Source organism: Myiozetetes cayanensis, unplaced genomic scaffold (assembly GCF_022539395.1).
Source record: "Myiozetetes cayanensis isolate MyiCay16 unplaced genomic scaffold, myiCay2020 scf2-11, whole genome shotgun sequence".
In the NCBI taxonomy this organism is placed as follows: domain Eukaryota; kingdom Metazoa; phylum Chordata; class Aves; order Passeriformes; family Tyrannidae; genus Myiozetetes; species Myiozetetes cayanensis.
In genome coordinates, this window is record NW_026087411.1 from 9,872,749 (window position 1) to 9,891,555 (window position 18,807).

The 18,807-nt window shown below is 40.1% G+C and overlaps 1 protein-coding gene across 1 annotated transcript in view; it reads right to left on the reverse strand.

The window, feature by feature from the left end:
- Nucleotides 1-727: 727 nt before the first annotated feature.
- Nucleotides 728-18,807, reverse strand: part of SLX4IP (SLX4 interacting protein) — a 64,284-nt gene continuing 46,204 nt past the window's right edge. Inside the window, exons 7-10 of the mRNA XM_050315011.1 lie at nucleotides 16,872-16,949; nucleotides 15,255-15,343; nucleotides 3,664-3,773; nucleotides 728-2,516 (exon numbers count right to left, since the gene is read on the reverse strand). Coding sequence (XP_050170968.1) covers nucleotides 1,703-2,516; nucleotides 3,664-3,773; nucleotides 15,255-15,343; nucleotides 16,872-16,949 — 1,091 coding nt within the window. The 3' untranslated portion in view covers nucleotides 728-1,702. The remainder of the gene's footprint in view (nucleotides 2,517-3,663; nucleotides 3,774-15,254; nucleotides 15,344-16,871; nucleotides 16,950-18,807) is intronic.

Genomic DNA, 18,807 nt, shown 5'->3' on the forward strand with positions numbered 1-18,807 from the left:
CCAGCTCTCATCAGGACCAGTGTTACACCACCAGCCCTAATGCTCATGGATGTGAATCATCTTCTTAACCCCAATGAGGATATCCACAGTCCTAAGTAAATGTCAGTGAGATTTTTCTAAATTGCTTCAGATAAAATCACAGAATTGTAGAATATGCTGAGTGGGAAGGGATCCACAAGGATCATCAAAGACAGCCCCAAGAATCCCACTCTGTGCCTGAGAGCACTGTCCAAACACTTCTTGAACTCAGACAGGGCCCACGACCACTCCTCTGGGGAGCCTGTTCCAGCGCCCAACCACCCTCTGGGAGAAGAACCTTTTCTTAATACCCATCCTAAACCTCCCCTGATAAGAGTTCCATGCCATTCCCTCAGGTCCTGTCCCTCCCTGGTCCCCACAGAGCAGAGATCAGTGCCTGTCCCCCCACTTCCCCTCACGAGGAGGCTGTAACTGCACTGAGGTCTCCCCTCAGTGTCCTCCAGGTGAACACACCAAGGGCCCTCAGCCGCCCCTCACACGACTTCCCCTCGAGGCCCTTCACCGCCCTCCTTTGGGCACTCTCTAATAGCTTAATATCTTTTTATATTGTGGCACCTAAAACTGCCACAATATTCAAAGTGAGGCCACCCCAGTGCAGAGCAGAGAGGGACAATCCCCTTCCTCACCCAGTGATGCCCCCCAGGACACTGTTGCCCCTCCTGGCTGCCAGGGTACTGCTGACTCAGTGTCTGTTGTCACACTTGTTTGAAGAAAATTATGAAAGAAAATTGCTCATAAATTTATTTTACACATTTAAAAAAGACAGACATGAAGTAAAGTTACGTTCCCTTAGCTCATTAGCATATAAATTTGAAAAGCAGGATGAAAAAGTACCTCTGTCTTAAAGTAAGAACTAACACATAAAAACCTGCATGTTGTCCTTGCACACAAGCAGGGCCTGATTTTGGAAAAATAAATGCATGTCCGTGTGTTTGTGCCTGAACTTCACCCCAGAGTAATGTTTGCACATCCAGGTGTAAATATATAAATCTAAATATATAAACCCAACCTTCGTTTTTCCAAAGACTGAATGCATGATCACTTGTGCCCACAACGTGGGCCAGAAATAAATGTTCGTATCAAAACTGCACAAGCAGAAAACTGCAGTTATTTCGAAACCTCGTTGAAAAGGTGGGCCTCAAATTATCAGCTATTAATCCTGGTCAAACATTTATTTGAAATAAGCTCAATTTGCCTTATTGATGTAAAGATCATGTGAATAAACCATGAACTTTCTAGCACAGAGGATTAATTTTTAATAAAATAAACTATGTGTTCAGAAACAAGCAAAACACTGAGTAACTGCAGCTGCTAACAGATCAGGAAAGGGGTTTTACTTTGCTGTCATCAGCTGATATGACTTTTTAATAGCAGTGAAACATACCCAGATCTAAAATTTTGCTTTGTAAATATTGAGATTTTTCTTTCTATAAATATGACACTGGTTCATGCAATATTAATGTCTAATTCATAAAGACTTCAAAGGATTATCCTCATTACGGTTCCAAATGACTAACATACTTAGCTAACTCTAAAATTTCTTAAAATGTGTTCTCTAATTTTGCATTTTTATGATTTTTCCATAATTTTGAATCGCTTCCTACTTTTTGCTTACACACAGATTTGGGTGGCCACTCGTGCCATCGAGGTAATACTTCAGATTTTACGACTTCCTAAGCCTTCGAAGTTTTAACTTCCTGAGACCATTTTCAGGTTCTTTTTTTCTTTTTTGGGGAAGCTTCTCTGAAGACACAGCTTGCAGCTCTAGACTCGATGCTGGCACTGCAGGCAATCCTTCAGTGGCTGTGCTTGGCTCATTCTGGCTTGTCTGCACTCTACTGTTCCTCTCAGAAAGAGGCTGGGAGGGTTCTTTTGTCCAAGTTAATGATTGCTTGTCAGCCGCAGTCTTTGCCTTGTCTTGCTTAAAAAGAGTGGAATTAAAGGGGGTCTCCTCCTCCAGGAATGGACCCAAACAATCAGCATTGCACTTACTCATTTCTGTATCGACAGAAATTAAAGGAGTCCCTTCAGAGGACACTTTTTTGCACTGCTCTGACTTCTCCTCTGACCCACAGCTCTTCAGCTGAGCCTGTGTTTTGGTCACTCTTCGACTTTGCTTTGGGCCCAGCAGCGCTGACTCAGAGCCGCAAGGAGGGTTCTCACTTAGAAGACTCGACTCCAACCACTCCAGAGCGCGAGGTTTTTGCTGGCTGCTAACTTCATCTGCCTGTCTCTGATTAACATAATTTTCCAGCTCTAAAACAGGAAGCTCCAAGCTGCTCCCAGCTGTATTTGTGCAGTCCTTCAGCAGGCCTGGACTCCGACGTTTCACATCAGAGCGAGGACTGAGAGAAGTTTGACAGTCGTTCTTTCTGTTCTCTGTCTCTGAGTCCCCTGAGCCAAGATACACTTTCTTGGAGCCCTTGCTGATTTGAGGTTGGCTTGCACTACTCTTCCTTGTTTTCTTCCTTTTCACACTGCAATAAAAAGGAATTTTGTTTTTTAAATTAAAAAAAGAAGACTCTTTACTGCCTCGATTTGCCCTTCTTCCAAACCCTGGAACACCACTAGGGCCACCCTCTTTCTGAACATGGGAAAAATCCCTGTATGTCATCTTGACAAGCAGCAATGTTTGTCTAGTGTGCATAACATCAAGTGTTATCCATCTGATTTTCCACTGCACTAGGGGAGAACCCTATTTATTAATGACTAAGCCATGAAGGAGTGAGTTCACATTCTACTCCAAGAGGCAGAACTGGATTCATTACACATGTTAAAGGTCAACCCAGCAGAAGTATATTGAATTCCTTCCTGAACTGGCTTGATAAAATAGCATTTCATAAGTGCCTAAATGATTCCAAACCATTCCCATATATTCACATGCATAATGTATAGCTACAGCACAGAGGGGGCTGGCAGGGAGAGGCAGCAGAGAGTGTGTCTCTGTGTGAGAGCTTCTAATCTCTATTTTAGAATGTTCCTCTGGAATTTTTCCCAGGACATTTCAAAGCGTTGCTTTGGAGTTAACCACTACTCATCTCGTATCAAGCTCGCTCATCTGGGAAGGACTTAGTTAATGCAAGTAGATGATATTCTAAAACGAATTATACAGGAAAATGGGATCACAAGGGACCTGGTGGAGTGTCAGTACATAAGCACCCCTTGGCAGTGCGTTACCTACAAATCCACATTTCACATAGGCCATGAGATCAATTTTAAGCCCAAGTACTGAGGCTGCATTTTGAGTCTAAAAATGTCACTTGAACTGTGACCAAAGGTCCAGATCCTCAAAATGAACAAAACAATGTATTTGCAAAGTGTTTTTCACCAGATTCAAGCATCACATATTTATTTTGGCTCAGAGCTTCATTCAAGGAAAAAAACAGCCTGTTTTGATTCTGCCCAGTGCTATGTGAGATATCAAAGAGCTTTCTCCATGCTGTAAAAAACTGCAACAATCATTTTATGTGCTTATCCCCACTAGAGTAGCAGTCTCTTGGCAATTTAAAACAATCTTTTGTAGAACAATTTGTATTCTTTGAAATTTTGTTACATAGGCTAGATCCTACCAACCCAAATTCTACCCATTTTAAGTTCAAAAGCTTAGGAAGAATAGTGACATACATTCTTTTCAGGATGTCTTGCTTTATTTGTTCATTCAGACTGATCTTAAGCTTCTTGTTCTCAGCAGATTCAGTAAAATATTCAGATGTCCCACTGGAAAATTCTTCTTTCTGCTCCAAAAGAAAACACAGGTTTAAAACACGACACATCAAGCTATGATTATTCAACAGAAAACTCCACTTCTAAAACTGAGACTTACAGCTGTTCTTTATTATTTTGATCTGAGCAGTCTAAGAGAAACAATTATTTTTAATCTTTTAATATTTGGGAGTCTAGTCAGCTCCCTCCCCTTTCAGAGTCCCGACCAACATATTTCATATGCTAAAACACACCACAAACAAACAGGACTGCAATGTAAAGGATGGAGCTTTCCAAACCAGCCCGAGGAAACTGCTGGCAAATATTTGACATCTTTGTGGCTCAAACTGTGACAAATGCCAGGAATCTCTCTTGCAGACAGGAGCATGTTTGTCAGTCAGTTTTTTTTTCGGAAGAGACTGACTGGCGCAGTGGTCTCTACGCTTATTCTCAGAGGAATTCCCATAGCTTTCCATACTTAGGAAAAACATACAGAGTGGTATTTGCTCCCGGAAGAAGGCAAGGGTTAAAACTTTTAATTCTACCATTTAAACTCACAGATTGTAGTGGTTGGCTACTACAGGACAACAGGGGAATTCTTTCTGGTCTCAGCTAACAGCAACGCCATGGTTTTACATAATACGAGGTTGGGGCGAGCGGGAGGGAAGGAAAATGCTCTTTTTCTTCAAGCTGTGAGCATTTCCTTTCACAATGAAACAATCTCCATCAGAGAAGGGCCATTTGCTGACTTCACTATTAACTACCACATGCTCCAAAAAAGTATTCTCTCCGAGGCTATGGAGGAGAGGGGAAAAAAAGTGGTAAAGGCAAGAAGAGAAGAGGCTTTGTCCATCTCCTTGGCTTTGACAACAGTTTTCTCCATCAGCCTGAATGACGCAGCCTCTGACAGGGGCTCAACCAACACAGGGAGGGCTTATTTAGCCCATTCCTTGCTCTGTGCCATGAAGAGAACACCCTGGAACCAGGTGGTATGGGAGAACCTGTGGAAGCACAAAGCCAAAGCCTGTACACGACCCCTGACTGGAAAACCCCTCAGGAACCTGTCACTTAGGGAAGATTAAGCCCTGCCCATTTTTATCTCTCTTTTAAAGGAGATGGGGGGAAACCTCCATGCTCTTTCCCAAAGAAACAGCCAGTGAAAACAGCTTCCTGTTTTGTAAACAGGAGGGCAGTCAGGCAAAGAAGTAAAGCCATTTTGGCACCTAAAACTACAGCTGTTCCGAGCAAATCACGAAAATGTGTGTGTGTGTATTGAGAGATCCACCCAGTGCTGTCCACTAATGGTGCGAGGAGTGTGTTTACAGCAGGTAGAAAACACATGGGACTTACCTGCAATGTGATTTCAACCCCAGAAATCAAGCTTAACTAGTTTAATCGGAGGGATTAATTGCTGCTTCTATTCTTGTTACAGGTAGATTCCCCTAATTTGACTAAATACGTTTTTGTACTTTGTAAGCTATTAAAGACTGGAATATTATTAAGATACTCAAGAGTTTTGCTAATTTTAAGAGAAGACAGACTGCAAAGCCTGGAGAAAATATTCTGATTTCCAGTAACAGTCACACAACTTGGAGTGAAGGCTCTTGCACAATGCTCCTGCATCAAAGCAGCTGGAGAGCACTCACACTCGCCCAGGGAGTGGGAGCCCAAGCAGATGAAGAATTGGAGTTTCTGCTGTAAGGTGAATTCTCTTAAACCTTCTTCAGTGCTCAACACAGCCAACTGTACCAGGACCCCCAGCCCACTAAGGGAATTCTTGTACATGTGGAAAGCAGAACTTGCTACAAAATCCAGGGGAGAACTGGGGGCAGTTCCTGTCCACACTCACTCCTGCAGATGAGCACCAAACTTCAGTTCTAACTTGTACCTGATCCGAAGCAGGGTGTGAAGGGCAGACCCTGGAGACAGGCAAAGATGGCCAAGTCATGTCACTTGTGAGTTAAGTCAGGCTGGAGTTTAATACTCCAGAGGTGAAGGACTAACACATTCCCTCACCACGCTATCATCAACCTTTTGTTTTGCTTTCAAATAACTTATCGCACGAAGCGGTGACAGAAAAGGGTTAAGGCATCAAAAAAAAAAATTAAAAATCAAAATGATTTATATGTGAAACACTTCTGAACATGCCCTCTAAGTACAGTAGATTTTCCCCTCGGAACCACACCCTGTAAGTGCTGTATTTTGAGAGCTGAACAATTAACATAAGGCATATGAGTCAGTCTTTGAAAGACTCTGTGGGAACCAGAGAGCCTTTTGCTATTAGGAGTGATGTAAACTCCCTAAGGCTGGAATAAGTCCACAATAGAAGGCAGAGAGAGTCATAAATAACAACAATGGGCACTCCATATACTACTAAGACACTCAGCCATTATTGGTGATACTTCCTTTATTTTCTTTATTAGACTTAATAATTTTAGTTAATTAAAAAAAAAATAAAAATGGCTCTCTGTTTTGGGAATCCTATTTATTTCCTATGGGAACTTCAGGACTTGTTAAAGAAACAACAAAAAAAGCTAATCTGCTCTCATCCTGTCTAGTAATCCCAAATTCCTTTTAGGCAGTGAAATAATTAAAGAAAAATATTCCAGGCATAAAAGGGAGGACAGCAGAAGCAGACATCATATAAACAATGACACCACGACAGAGAAAAACGTCAAAGCACCGCCAGACTTGCGACTCGACTCTGAAAGAGCTGCAGGGAGTGGGATCGCTGCTAACAAATTAAAACCACATTTCTTGGCAAATCGTTCAAGACAGACATATTTACATTTGTATAGAGACTGGGTGGGCACAAAAGATTAAAATGCTTCTCTAGCCCTTGAACTGCCAAGTTCTATTAGAAATATGTGCTCTTAAAATCCCGGGGTAAGCTCACTCTCCTTTCTGTCACTGAAACTCGGCAGAGAAGGGCCTGCAGAAGTGAAGCTGCCCAAGCCTCACCAGCCAACCTGCTCATAATACTGCCCTCCCCAAACCTGAATTCTAAAATCCTTAGCACTTATCCAAAGAGAAGTCTGGGAGGAAAAGACCTGTATTAAGACCTAGAGAGAAACATGTCTGTTCAGCACACAAGATACTTCCTTTAGGGTTTATCAAATTGAAAATTCTTTTTTTTTTTTTTTTGGCTATCTCACTCAACTTACTGCTCAGAGTGAAAAAGAAATTCTCAGAAATGTAAAAGAGGTCACTGCCATCTCCAGCTCTCTCCAGGGCAGCTGAATTCAGCTGTAAATAGCTGTTAAAGAACTCCTCATGGATGGGCACTTGTGAGGAACCCTTACAACTCATTACCCTGAAGAAGAGTGAAGGGTTTTGGCCTTTTCAGCCTGACAATAAACTCATACAAATACTGATTTATTTTTTTTTTCCCAGTCTAACGCTGGGTTGAAAGAAAACCTTCTAAACTGAACAATGCTGCCCCCCTTTCTTGCCTTCTTTTTTGGTGTCATACTTTCTAGTTGTCTCTTACTCTTCTCAGTGGCACACATTTATGCACCAATAAAGTAACACTAAAGGAGAAATAAATTTAATGTCTGGTTAACCAAAAAAAAAAAAACAAACAAACTCCACGATAAAAATGATACTGTTTTAAAAATGCATTTATGAATGTGGTTCATCAAAAATACTTAGAAGAAAACATCAATGGGTTCGAGATATCAAATTTTGTATCACAGTGGCAAATGGGAGGGGACTATAAATATAATAACGTAGACAAAGCTATGAACTGAAGTATTATCCCAGGCACACACAACAGAAGTAAAATTAGTGAAATTATTAAGACAGAAACATTTATTTGGGGGAGCTTTATGTAAGCTGGCAATTGCATGATTGCTTTAATGTCACTCTCAGCCATATCAAGAGCTCACCCATCCGAGATAACCTTTAGGTTTCAGAGGTGTCCTAACAGATGACTGGCAGATCAGAGAGGTCAGACAGGACTCCTTCCAATCTGATAAGCAAAAAAGGGCTCCTAAAGCAAGTGAGGAGGCTTGTGAGTGAAGGATGAATCAGATACTCTAATCTAACTGATAAAAAAGTGACAGAGACAGGACTTTGGGTCTCGTCTCCTGCCCTCTCCCATCCCACACGAAGGAAAAGCTTCCCACAGTTTCACAATGCAAATTTTTTGCATTTCCAATGGAGTGATGCATCTGTCCTGGCAGATGAACTCCAACCACATCATAAAACATTCACAGAAGTTTTCCAAGCACAGAAATGGATCCCATTTTGAACCTGAAACACAGCTCTTTGATCGGACTTGCGGAATATTGCTCTACATTTTAAAGTTGACTGTCCTGCTCTAAATGTCAGTAAGCTCCAATAAAAAACATGAAGGATCATTCCAGGTTACACACTGGAGTACTGGTTTTTTCCTTTGAAATAGGTACTTTTAAGGAATGCTGGTGGTTTTCAAATATTCTCCAGTTTCCATCTGGAAAAGAATGTAAGACCCAGAGCAAACTGCATCTCTCTGGAGGAGCAGAACTATTCAACTTACCCATGGCCCAGCACAGAAGGCAAAAATCAAACCCCTGGATCAGTGCAGTCCTCATTATCTACCACCAAATTTCATTTTAATTAAGTTTTTGCCTGTCAAGAGGCCCTGTGGTCTGCAGTATTTAGTCCAAGAGTTGGCCCCATCCGTTACAAGCCCCTGTGATACACATTCCACTTTCTCAACCTACAAGGTGTGAACCCAAGTTTCTCACTCGATACACACAAGTCCTGGCGATTCCAAACATTCCAAAGGTCCCCAAAGCATCATCAGATTAGCTCAAAGCATATGACTTCCATGAGCAAAATGCCTCCTTCCCTTTGAAGTATTTGGTTCAGATTTTAATCAGGAATTCCACACTATCCTGAATGCAAGAAATTCAGAGTTCTCTAGATTTGCATTTGAACAGTTGCTAGAGAATAGAAAACAGAAAAATTCCTGCTGTAAATGGCATAGAACAAATAAAATGTGATACTCCACAAAACCTAAAGCTACAGGGGGGGCTTTTAAAAAATGCAGACCTATCTGTATCCCAGAGAGCAAATACACCCATCACACTTTCTAAAGGCACAGAAGGTGCTCCCGAAACAACCAATTTATTTACATACCAAGGAGCACGTGACACGTGCTGTGTGCATTTGCTTGAAGGCAAGAAGTGTTAAAATTAATGTTAAGTAATTGAGCTATTAATCATTCTGATTTTATAGACTGATGCTACAAGACTCAGATTCTATCTTCAGAGAAAGTGTCCACTGATAAGAAAGGGAGGAACAGACAACAGCTTTTCAACCAAAAGAACTTCTCCCAATGACACTGAAGAAAAATCAAAACCATATTAATGGAGAAATTTTACTTTTTTAAAAGAAAACCAATGTCTCATAAGCAGGCAACTTCAGTTTGCCTTTCCTATCAGTTTTTAAGGTTGTCTCCTGCAGTTATGAAAGAGGACATGCATGCAAGATACACAGGGTTTATGATTTAAAGAGTTTTTTATAAAATGAGAAGACAGGGGTTGAGCTCCACATAAAATTCCTTTCTCCGACTTACAATCCATGAGGGAAGGAATCTACTATTCCGTTGTCACATGAGGCACTGCTGTAATCCTGCACTACAGCTTTTCCCAGCCTGGCATGAGGATCCTTCATGTGCCTCCCAAATCTAAACGTGTATCAGAGTCAGCCAGTGCAGATGTCCAGCAGTGTCACCCATCAGCAACGCTGAACTAAACTTTGCATTTACCCTTCCAGGTATAGCAAGGATAAGAGAATACTGCTTAGGGTATATGATGTATACAGGAACATGACTCATATACTTCAAACTTCATTACTTACAGAAAAACAAATCTGGAAAAAAATATAAATTTTAAAAACAAATGTTCTTTTTATGCAGTGACAGTGTGCAGTAAAACAGGTCTTGGAATAAATAACGAAAGCTCTTGATCTTGCTGGTTATACAGAAGCAAAATCGAGAGAACAGGCAGAACTGCACAGCTCAGGAGACAATTACTGTTCAATAATTTCATGTTTTAATCGTTTCCAAAACTGACACCACTACCACTGCCACCCCCAAGACCGTGAAGATTTCTGAGCTCACACCGGAGATCTGTCCCTCCAAATAACTTCAACTCATTACAAATTGTTCAAAAATCCTGCCATAAACCTTTACCATCACATATTTCAGCTTCCTGGTCAGTCAAGTTATGACCTTCCTCTTACTTCTAAGTGATTCCTGCTGAAGGCTGTGGAACGGACTGCTCTTTAAAACATTTTTTAAAAAATTCTGTCAAATATTCTTTGTTCAGCAGGAATATAACGAATTATTCGCAAAGCCTGAAGTATTTTAAACCTTTTCAAGTCCTACAGCCACCAAAACCTTGCAGATGCACTAGAGCTAAATAAACCCCTTAGCTCCCTGCAGCTTTAAACCCCATCCCTGCCAGCCTTGCCCCTGCCCCTCTGTCCTCTCCAAGCGTGCAGGGGAAGGAGCATCACTCAGTGCAAAGCACAGAACCAGCTCAAATCCACGGGAACCCCCAGCTTAAGCTGTGACAGCAAGAGACTGAGAGGGGAGAGGAAAATGAGGGAGGTTGGAAGGATGATGACAGATGATAATATCTTCAATAACCGCAAGGCTTTGACAAATGAGGTCTTGTGAACACAGCTAAGTAGCTGCATTTAAATCAACTGGAGCGCTCATATAAGAAGCAACTACCAAAATCAGGCAAAGATTACTCAATTTGTCCCTGCTTTTTGAAGATTGCTTCATATGGAAATCATTTTATGTGCTTAACCTTTTATACTGCAGCTCCAGGACCATCTGTATTCCTGCTCTCCTTCACCTGGATTTTGCATAATGAGGTACATACATAATCTTTTATTGAAGATGTATTCCACTTACTTGTTGGCTTTAAGACAGTGGATATTACTTTTTATTTTGTTCCATATATACTCTAATATTCTGTCTGGTTTTCTAATAAATAATGCTACAGAACAAAGATTTTCAAATCAATTCCTTGCAGCAATATCTTGGCCTTTTTCCCCGTGATCACACAGTTAATTCACTCAGCAGTTGCATGAGCACTGCAATTGCTCTTCTCAGCAAAAATACTGTGCATTTATCAACAGATGATTTTCATTTACAGCCCTAATGCCCCTCTACCCAGCTCTGGGAGGTTTCTCTGAAATTCTCCACAGCCTTCTCCAGCCTTGACTAATTGAAATAATTGTGTCAGGTTTCATTTCATCATTTGTCCACTTCTCTGGATCGTTAGCACAGCAACCAGCAGAACAGCCCTTAGACTTCTGCCATGCAGAAAATAAATCCGTTTGGAAGCTCTAAGAAGAAACTCAGGCAAGTTCAGACAAATCTCACTGAGGCAACTCACGGCATCACCACTCTCAGGTCTCCTCCCTCCCCTTTTGCAGGAGGTTCCTGCCCCGCTGCACAGTTGGCAGAGAGAGCACACACATGCCCCAGCTGCTCCCACCTGAAGTCAGTGCACCAGCTTAAAATCCAGGGAAGTTTTGGTGTGCATGAATCCACAAGACTGTGATGCACAGCAGGACGAGATGCAGGCACACAGCCCTGTTGGCAAAGCCTGCTGTAGGTGCGGTGATCTCCAAGGAGAGGCAGCTGGGACAAAAGGGAATATTGTACAGCTGCTGGAGCGTCTTTATGAGCGAGTGGAAGAGTTCAGGATTATTGCTGTGAGATGCAGTTTCTCAGAGAGAGCAGCCTGGTGATTCCAGACAACTTAAGGCTACACTGCCAGGGAAAGGGAAGTGTCACCCTTCTCCAGCCCGTGGTCCTGCCGAGGAGCGAACCCTGTTTATAGTTACCAAACTACAGCTTAATATTGTTTTCCTCTTGTTATGTTTCCTATGACTGAAAAGAATTCAGCATATTATACGAAATCACAAGGAAACAAGATTTTATAAAAATTAAAAGGATAATGACATAAAAAAACCCCCAGCAACAAGACAAATATTACAACAAGTGTAACATTAATGTGCGTTGTGGGTGCTACTTCCAAACCAGGGTAACTATCAGCTGCTACCTAAAGGGATGGTCCTGCTCCCCTCATCCAAAAATCCTCCCTGTGTGCTCCTCCAACATTTTTTTGCATCACAATTGGCAGCTGTGTGGGTACAGGATGAGTTGGTTCAGTGAACTGACAAGATGGAAAACTAATCCTCCAATAAAAACCAGAGGAACTGCACAAATAAATAATTTACTGCTAGATCCAGTCAATGAACTAATTCATTCTCCAGTGAAGAATCACTTGGTCCATTGTAAGCAGAAAGAAGAGGAATATGTAGCTGGAAGTAGAGGGGATGTGGACTGACCTTTCCAGTGGTAGCCCACCATTACAGCAGCCTCACTGTGATATTTTAGAGACACACACACAGAGTTCCATGCCAACATTAGTACTTCCAGTGTGAATTGTGCAATTCTATTGCACAGCATTTCCTTCTTCCCCTACCCAATCTGGTATCACTTCACAATAAGTCTTTAAAGTATTTAGGATAACTAAATTCCACATGAAGTCTTGCACTGATCTTTAGAAATTGCTGCTGTCTGAAAAGAGCTTTCATTCCACCTTCCAACAGCCACACTATTCCAGCATTCTATACTCCAATATTACCAGTCTCCTGCTAATTATAGTTAAGAGTTCATGTTTTCATGAAAGAACCAGAAGCCTCTTCCCAGCAGAATCAAAACCCAAAAAAATCCTGTCACTTCTGCTCTTAAAAGTTTTAAGAAAGAGAATTTTCTAATGCTCCTGAAGTACATTACAATGACACAGTTTATAAAATCAGACATGTATGAAGAACATTTTCTCCTTTATTTTTCTTTTATTTCTCTGCTGGGGATTGAAAAAGCATTGTGCACATCTTTAGCAATTTTCTTTTCCTTGTGTACCAATGTGGGGTTTTTTGTTTGGTTTGGGTTTTTTAAGAGCAATATTCTGTTGGAAAAGAATCTTTATTTTTGTATAATATTCTCTGCCACTTCACAAGGCTCAGTGGAAACACGGAGATCTCTTTAATAAAGACAGGATCTCCTACTCTTGTTTCTTTTCTGATTTCCCATGAATGGTAATTTCAAATTTCCATTTAATCTCATCTTTAGCTTAACCTCCTTCATGCTTTCCCTTTAGTGCTTCCTCTCACAGACTCTGCTATAAAGCCAATGTGTTATCAATGAATACTCCATTGTTAGCACATTTTCAAATGCTCATAAGCCATTCCACCCATTTCCATTCCCACTGTTTCTCCAGATAACCCATTTCCAATTTTCCATTTCAGCTCTCTACATAATAATCCCCGAGAAAATGTTGTCATTGACAAAGATGACTAAACTCTCCAGAGCTCTTACATATTTCCCTGGGCTTCCTCTTTTGCCATGTTCCCAAAACTGTCTTCTCTCTCAAGATAAAACTTTTTAAGATTACAAGCCCAGGTAACAATGGGTTTATGTTTAAACCCAGCATTAAATCAGCCAGGCTATTCTTCCATCTTTTCCTTGAGACTTCCAATTTGCTTATGTAATTTCAATAACTTGCCATATTGTTTCTTCAACAGAGATTTCCCACCTTCCAAAGTGCTTATTACTGCCTACAGTCTGATTTTTTAAATATAACCACAGACACGCCCATTTATAAATAGATTCTGGGAAATTACATATCAATAGATTTTCTTCGACTTCATTTCAGCTCTGCTCCTTAGAAGTGCTCTCAAATATTTTATCAGTTTAGGCTTAAAGCTAATTTGACAGAGACTGTCTAATCTACCTTAACCTTAGTTCTTACAGGAGGCGTCACAGAAGGATTCAAATTGCTTCTCTCAGCAACTGGTGCTGAGGTTTGTGCTTGTGAATATCTCAAAAGCAATCTCATTATGATCTTTCCTATGGTGCAGGACATAAAAATTTCATTTCGCAGCTGGCTACATCCCCTGAAACTTATGGTTTAAGCACAGCCTGTTTCAGAGAATAGCCTAAAAAGCAGTGAAAAAGCAAAGACTAGAGGGCTGAAGACAAGTGAAGGAAGACAGTTGTGGTGAGTGTCTCAGGCTGACGTAAAACTGCTTTCAAGTATTGGGAAAGTGGAGCATTGAGCTCAACTTAACACAGCTCAGGAATGAAAGCTTGACCCACATCATAGAACAGCATAAAAGCAGTCTAAAAATATAAATAATTGTTAAGTCTTGAGTAAGTCACTTGCACTGACATTCAGCAACACAAAAAAAAGTGACCAAGTCCCCATTAATGTACAGTTAACTGCTTTTATAGAAAAGAATTAGCCTTCGAAACCGAGGGTGTGAGCTGGTTAAACATTTAAAAGAACTTGGAGTTTTTCATAGCTTGAGATTGAATTTTGAAATAGTAAAGCTAAAGCACATAATATTTTTCATTCTCCTTCCTATACAAAAATCACATGAAAGAAATTAAAGCAAACTCCTCGGCTTTTATGTTATGGAAAGATTAAAAATACCAAGTGGAGGATTGGATATCTCATAGGAGATACTTGAGCAAGGAAAAAAACCCCATAATTATTTCCCAGTCAAAATGCAGAGACTGAATTTTCTACTTCAAGCATTAAGTAGTTTTCAAGACAACACTGAAAAAGTAATACTTTTCAAAATAGCAAAGTACTTCTAAAGCAAGTAGATCTAAAGCAAGTAGATTATCTTCTGAGAGTGTGAAAAACACTTGATTCTTTGACATGGAAGGATCTGTACCAATCTAGGAATCAAGACAATAAAATCTGCATTTAGTGTTAGAAATACCAACACCCTGCTTGGTGTTAGAAAAAAAATGAAGTTGAATGAGTAGAATAAACCCCTTTTTTTTTATTTTTTCCAAGGGTCAACTATACCTTAATAGATGTCAGATAAAACTCCTACACCACACCCAGAGCTCAGGGTGTAATTGTGACCCTCAGTGTGAGCCACAAGAGCAGCACCTGGGTCCGTGTGAGCACTCTGACCCTGACAAAGCCTTCAGGATGAAATATTTAAGTAGAATTGTTTATGGTATTTAACCACACACCAGTGCCTTTTCCTCCATAAATGTTTGGGGATTTTTGCTCCCAGCAGGGCCAGCACTGATCCGCTTGAGTTGCTCTCCAGAACAAGTGCTAAGAAAACACACAAGAAACCCACGGACATGACAAACCCCTTCCTTATAATTCTGGAAAGTAAAGGTGTTAATATTATACCTAAATCATTTAGCTTTCTAAATACATGGGGGTTTTTTTCTTATAAAAAAAAAATAAATCTTTCTAAGCTAAAGCTTTCAAAAATTCCAATTTTTCTCTGCCTTAGGCTCACTTCAGATTGTCCTTTCGAATAATTTGGGCCAAGTGTTAATGTGGCTTTCTGGTTCCAAGATGACAGTCACAAATAGGGGAATAAATGCATACATATATACATATATAATCATCTTATCCCTATTTAAAAAACCCAGAAAATTTACAGACTGATTTTGTACGTACCAATACACCATTTTCACCTGTCCAAGCACTTGGATCAAAGTCAAGTTTACTGACACAAACTACAAATTTCTCTGGAAACACACGCAGCTCTACACAAAAAGAATGGAAAAGAAGATTACAGAAATGATAAACATGTTCAAAACCACACACAGTGACATCATATAGACATGTTCCTTCAGTAAAAAAAACTATATTTTTAAATTACACATTAACTCTTTGCATTCACCCCTTTAGCTTTTTAGCTGCTCTCTTCAACATGCCAACCCCCCTTTTATTTTGTTTTTGTTTTTTTTTAAAACAATTTAAAAAAAAATCAATAAGAAAAGCAAATTGAGTTCCCAAGAGGACAGTCATGGCTGCAAATTAGTCCACCTGCACCTCTGAACAGAAACAACGGGGAGAACCAACAGACAAACCACTTCATGATGATTTTCTTTCTGTTCTGGTGACAAGTGTTTTCATCACAGCATCTTCATCTTTTATATTTTCAGCTCTGCATTTCTTCGGTTGCTGGGTTTGGTTTTGATTTTATACAAAGAGAGTTAATAATTTTGAAAGTCTGTTATACTGCAAACCCAAGCCATACCACCCTATTTTGTGGGACGAGAAAGAGGCAAGGCTTGCATTAAAAACCCATGAGGCTGATCTCATAGATTTTTTTTTTGGTAGAATTGAAGAGTAGGGCAAGTTCATTCCAGTTGGACATTTTAGTTGTTGCATTTTATAACAATCTCACCTGCTGGCTAACAAAATGAAAGTATCTTTGGGTATGCACTGATGCTTTAAAACAGTTCAAATTTAATACACAGCAAACAATGTAGACACTCTGCTATTCTATTCCAACAAGAGAATGAGTTTGATGAATTATTTAAAGCCAACACTACAATCTTTTCAAACATTATGGACTTAGAAAACAACTAGTTGAAGACAGATTTAAACATTTATGAATATAATGAATTCCTATAAAAACCAAGAAATTCTTTACAAATATCCATTCGAGTACTCAATATTTTTAAGGAAACCTAATTTATTTTGCCTTTTTTTTTTAACACAAAAAGGTCAACACAAAGGTTATAGCTCCTCTGCTTTGCTGTTGGCAGGGCAGGACTGATATCATTTCCTTACAGAGCATCCTGGCTTGAGAAAACATGCAAACAAGATCTGGTCCAATGACATCACCTACGTCAAGATTTTATAGCTCTGAGGTGAACGAGAGCCTTTCTTGCATCCACTTGCACTGCACCACTGATGTCACAGGACACTGCAGTGATAATGAAGTGATTCATGCTGCAGCCTCTGCTTGATTCACCCTGCAGAGCCTCACTAAAATGCTGATTCTCATCATACCTACAGAATTTGGTGTGGTTGAGCTGACTACCCTGGGGCAAGGCATACACACATTCAAAATTAAATTAAAAAAAAAAATAATCCAACTTATCTTAAGAAACACTTCTCTTTTTTGTTGTTTTTGTTGTTTTTAGCAAACACTCTCTGGAAAAAAAAACCCTGAATTTTGATTAAGTAGCGCAAAATATCATAAAGTATTAGTTTATGTTCTCTTTCTTCCTCCCAGGAATCCAAAATTCTGAGTAACTCTGTAAGAAGCTGAGTTCTTACCACGATAACGTTTCCCCAGAGCACAGCGGAGATGAACCCATCTCTTCATGAAGTAGGCAGTGATGTGCAGGCTCTTGGCTGCAACATAAAGCAAAGGGATAATATTAAGTGTAAGGGTATCTTGGGGATTTTCTGGTCTCAAAGTGTGGCACATCTGCTAAGACAGGAATGGGAGAAAGCAGAAGCTCAAGAATATAAAGGAAAACATAACTTTAATGGAATAATTTTATAAAAACTGCTGAATTCTCATACTAGAGTCTCAAGAACATATAATACCTGATAAGGTAAAAATCGACAGAAATTACTAACTACCAAGTTCTGGAATCCAACCACATAAATAAATTTAAATCAACTAATTCATTAGAGTTTTGATCTGTTTAATAGGATGGTGTCATGGCCACTATCCTGTTTTCACACATATTCTATAAGAGTATTACAGATGCCCCTTTACTCAACTGCCTTCTGGAGGAAGGTGACAAAGTGAGGAACCCAAACATGGAAGGGCTTAATTATCTGCAGTTCCACTGAATTACGAGAGACTGTCAGACTGCGGCTGAGGAAATTCAGCTTTTACTTTTGCTCTACTTAAATTCCCAAATGACCCTGGGTAAATCAGTTTAGCACTTGATTCATCGAGGTATTTTGCAACCTGACTCCTGCTGAAAGTGCAAAAAACTGGCAACTGGGACTCGTCCTCCCCAGTCTCTGTGCACCTCACTGAAAGGAAAGTGCAAGAGAGGGTTAGTGGTGGTTCCCTTAACTTGGATGGGATTTGCAAGACTTAAATTATTGCTGCTTCTAAGGCAGGCAGCTGCCCTTGGTGCAAATACCCCAGAAAAGGTAGAATATTAAATGCTACTGCTGTTCTTCTAATCTAACCATTTACAAAGAAAGAAAGATTGTTCCAGCCTCATTCTCTACTGAGCAAGTGCCAAGCAGGTCTTAATTCTAAGTATAAGCCCCAAAATGCACATCCTGTCCTGCAGGGTCTGCACCATCCTCTGGAGCTCTCCATGGAACGCTGTTTGCAGCATCCCCTCTTGTTAAGAACCACAGTTATTGATCACAATCAACCCCTTTGAAATTTATCAGCCATCTTTTTTTTTTCCTTCCCCTCAGGAAGATACCCAAAATTTGACTTCCCTTTAGAGATCAAGTCAAGATGTGACAAGTTGAACCATCCCTCGAAAATGATGAGCACTAGAGAAAGATTTGGATGGAATCCACCAGCTTTATTAGCTGTATATTTATGAGAACAATTAAGGAAAATTACTTTTAGCTATTTCCAGTTTGGCATCTACAATTCTTTAACGCTGCTAAGCCAAATCAAAGAATTTGCCCTGTATATAAATAAGTTATTAGTGTGATAACAGCATCCTCCACTGTGGCCTTGGAATGCTGAAAAAGAAACAATCCTTAAAGTACAACTTGGAAAACAAATCTTCAAACAGAGGGTAAATATTAAAAGTTTTTCTTCCCACCTCCACTTGTCTGTGATATTCCAAATGTATTTTTCCTGAAAGGAAGCTGAAAAGATGTGAATCTTTGCTTTTCACAGGGAAAAGCAGGATACTTCATTCTTGCAATTCTTTTCTGAATCACTGACATGTATATCCGTTTATTTTTCTTGCTATCCTGGTATTCTCCAGAGGTTAAGGGTTTAATCATATCTGATGGACTGAGCAAAAGTTTCAAATTCCTCTTCAAGGCCCTTGATTGAGCCAGCCACTGTTCTGTGGAAGATCACCCACCTCAGATCTGACAAATAAATAATTACCTAAGAAATCAAGACACCCATACACACCCTTTTTGCAGCATCAGCTCAAGTCTGAAAGTCTTACAAAGCCTTCCCAGGCAGTTGCACCTGAGCTAATAAGCTCAGCCCAGAGGGACTAACACTAGAAAATCATTTTAGTTTGCATGAATATTTACTACT